We start from the raw sequence: 1,372 nt of genomic DNA, 5'->3' as shown, positions 1-1,372 counted from the left end.
GCTGCAGCACAAGAGGATGAGAATGCGGAGTAAACTCTGGATGGGGAAACAGATGCGTAAAAGACCTGATGTATTTTGTTGTTGTTTGGTTGTTTTTTTTTTAAAAAAAAAAAAAAAACACAAAACAAAACATAACTGTATCTGTGAATTTCATAGCACATGTTTTTGAGTTCTCATTTTACTAAACTCACTTAGGCAGTGGAAGCCTTGACCTGTAAAGTGATTTTTTTTTTTTTTGAAAACATAGGTATTATTATTTTGGGTTTTTTTTTTTACCAAATCTTCATTTTAGTAGCTAGGTTTTGTGCGGTCTCTGTTTTTTAGATGGCTTTGTACTAGGAGAATCCCTCCCACCACCGAGCACTCACCGTGAGCCACCGGGTGGGTCGGTACCGTCCGCCCATGGCCGCCCTCTTCACCGGGAAGGTCCTGACGGGCAACCGGGAGCGGGATGAGGTGGAGACGGAGCGGGAGTTGGGCCGGGCGCTGGAGAATAAGGTGTTGCTGCTCTACTTCGGGTCCGGGCAGTGCCCGCGGTGCCGGGAATTCTCCCCCATCCTCAAAGATTTCTTCGTCCGGTTGACCGATGAGTTTTACGTGGAACGAGCGTCGCAGCTGGTGCTGGTCTACGTGTCGCGGGACGAGACGGAGGAGCAGCAGAGCGCGTTCCTCAGGAGCATGCCGAAACGCTGGCTGGCCGTTCCCTTCGGCGATGCTTTCAAAAGGTACGGGCCCCGGCGGTATTTTCCGATATTTAGACTCTTTTCCAGGTGTTTTCCCTCATTTTCAGCCCCCACTGGAGCAGTCAATGTGGTGCGTTAAGGGAAAAAAAATAATGCTAAAGCTGTTTGGCCGCACCTATTTATAAAACAAAAATTATATTTCTTCTTCCTTCCATCTCGCTTTTTGCTGATATCTTTGTATTCTGATTTTATAACGAATATTTATAACCCTAAAAGACGTGTCAGGCGGTCGTCCCCCCCCGGTGGGACGCGTAGCATGGAAGATGGATGCAGCCAGGCGGGTTGGAAGCACTCACGTATTTACTGTAACCTCGTTAGCGACGGAACGAGCTGCAATTAATACCAAGAATTATTTCCAGCTCCTTTTGAGGGCAAACTGGAGCGGGTTAAAACGTCAGCCGTGTAAATCAGGTCCCAACAGCTGTCCCTGGGGAGCTGCCGCCCGAATCCCAAATCCCTGGCCCCGTAGAGATCCACGTCAGGCGCTAATTACCAGCGATGGACAAACGAGCAGGTTACGCTCAGTAAATGGGCTCTGCGTAATTCTGCTGGCACCGGGTTGGCCACGGGAATCCTACCGGGTGCAGAGGATGAGGAGTGAGGAGGATGAGGAGGGGTGAGGAGGATGA

The 1,372-nt window shown here is 49.5% G+C and overlaps 1 protein-coding gene across 1 annotated transcript in view; it reads left to right on the top strand.

The window, feature by feature from the left end:
* The first annotated feature begins 402 nt into the window (after window positions 1–402).
* Window positions 403–1,372, top strand: part of NXNL1 (nucleoredoxin-like 1) — a 2,315-nt gene continuing 1,345 nt past the window's right edge. Inside the window, exon 1 of the mRNA XM_009895841.1 lies at window positions 403–725. Coding sequence (XP_009894143.1) covers window positions 403–725 — 323 coding nt within the window. The remainder of the gene's footprint in view (window positions 726–1,372) is intronic.

Source organism: Charadrius vociferus, unplaced genomic scaffold (genome assembly GCF_000708025.1).
Source record: "Charadrius vociferus isolate BGI_N301 unplaced genomic scaffold, ASM70802v2 scaffold1152, whole genome shotgun sequence".
Classification (NCBI taxonomy): Eukaryota; Metazoa; Chordata; class Aves; order Charadriiformes; family Charadriidae; genus Charadrius; species Charadrius vociferus.
This window is presented reverse-complemented; position numbering and strand designations above follow the sequence as displayed.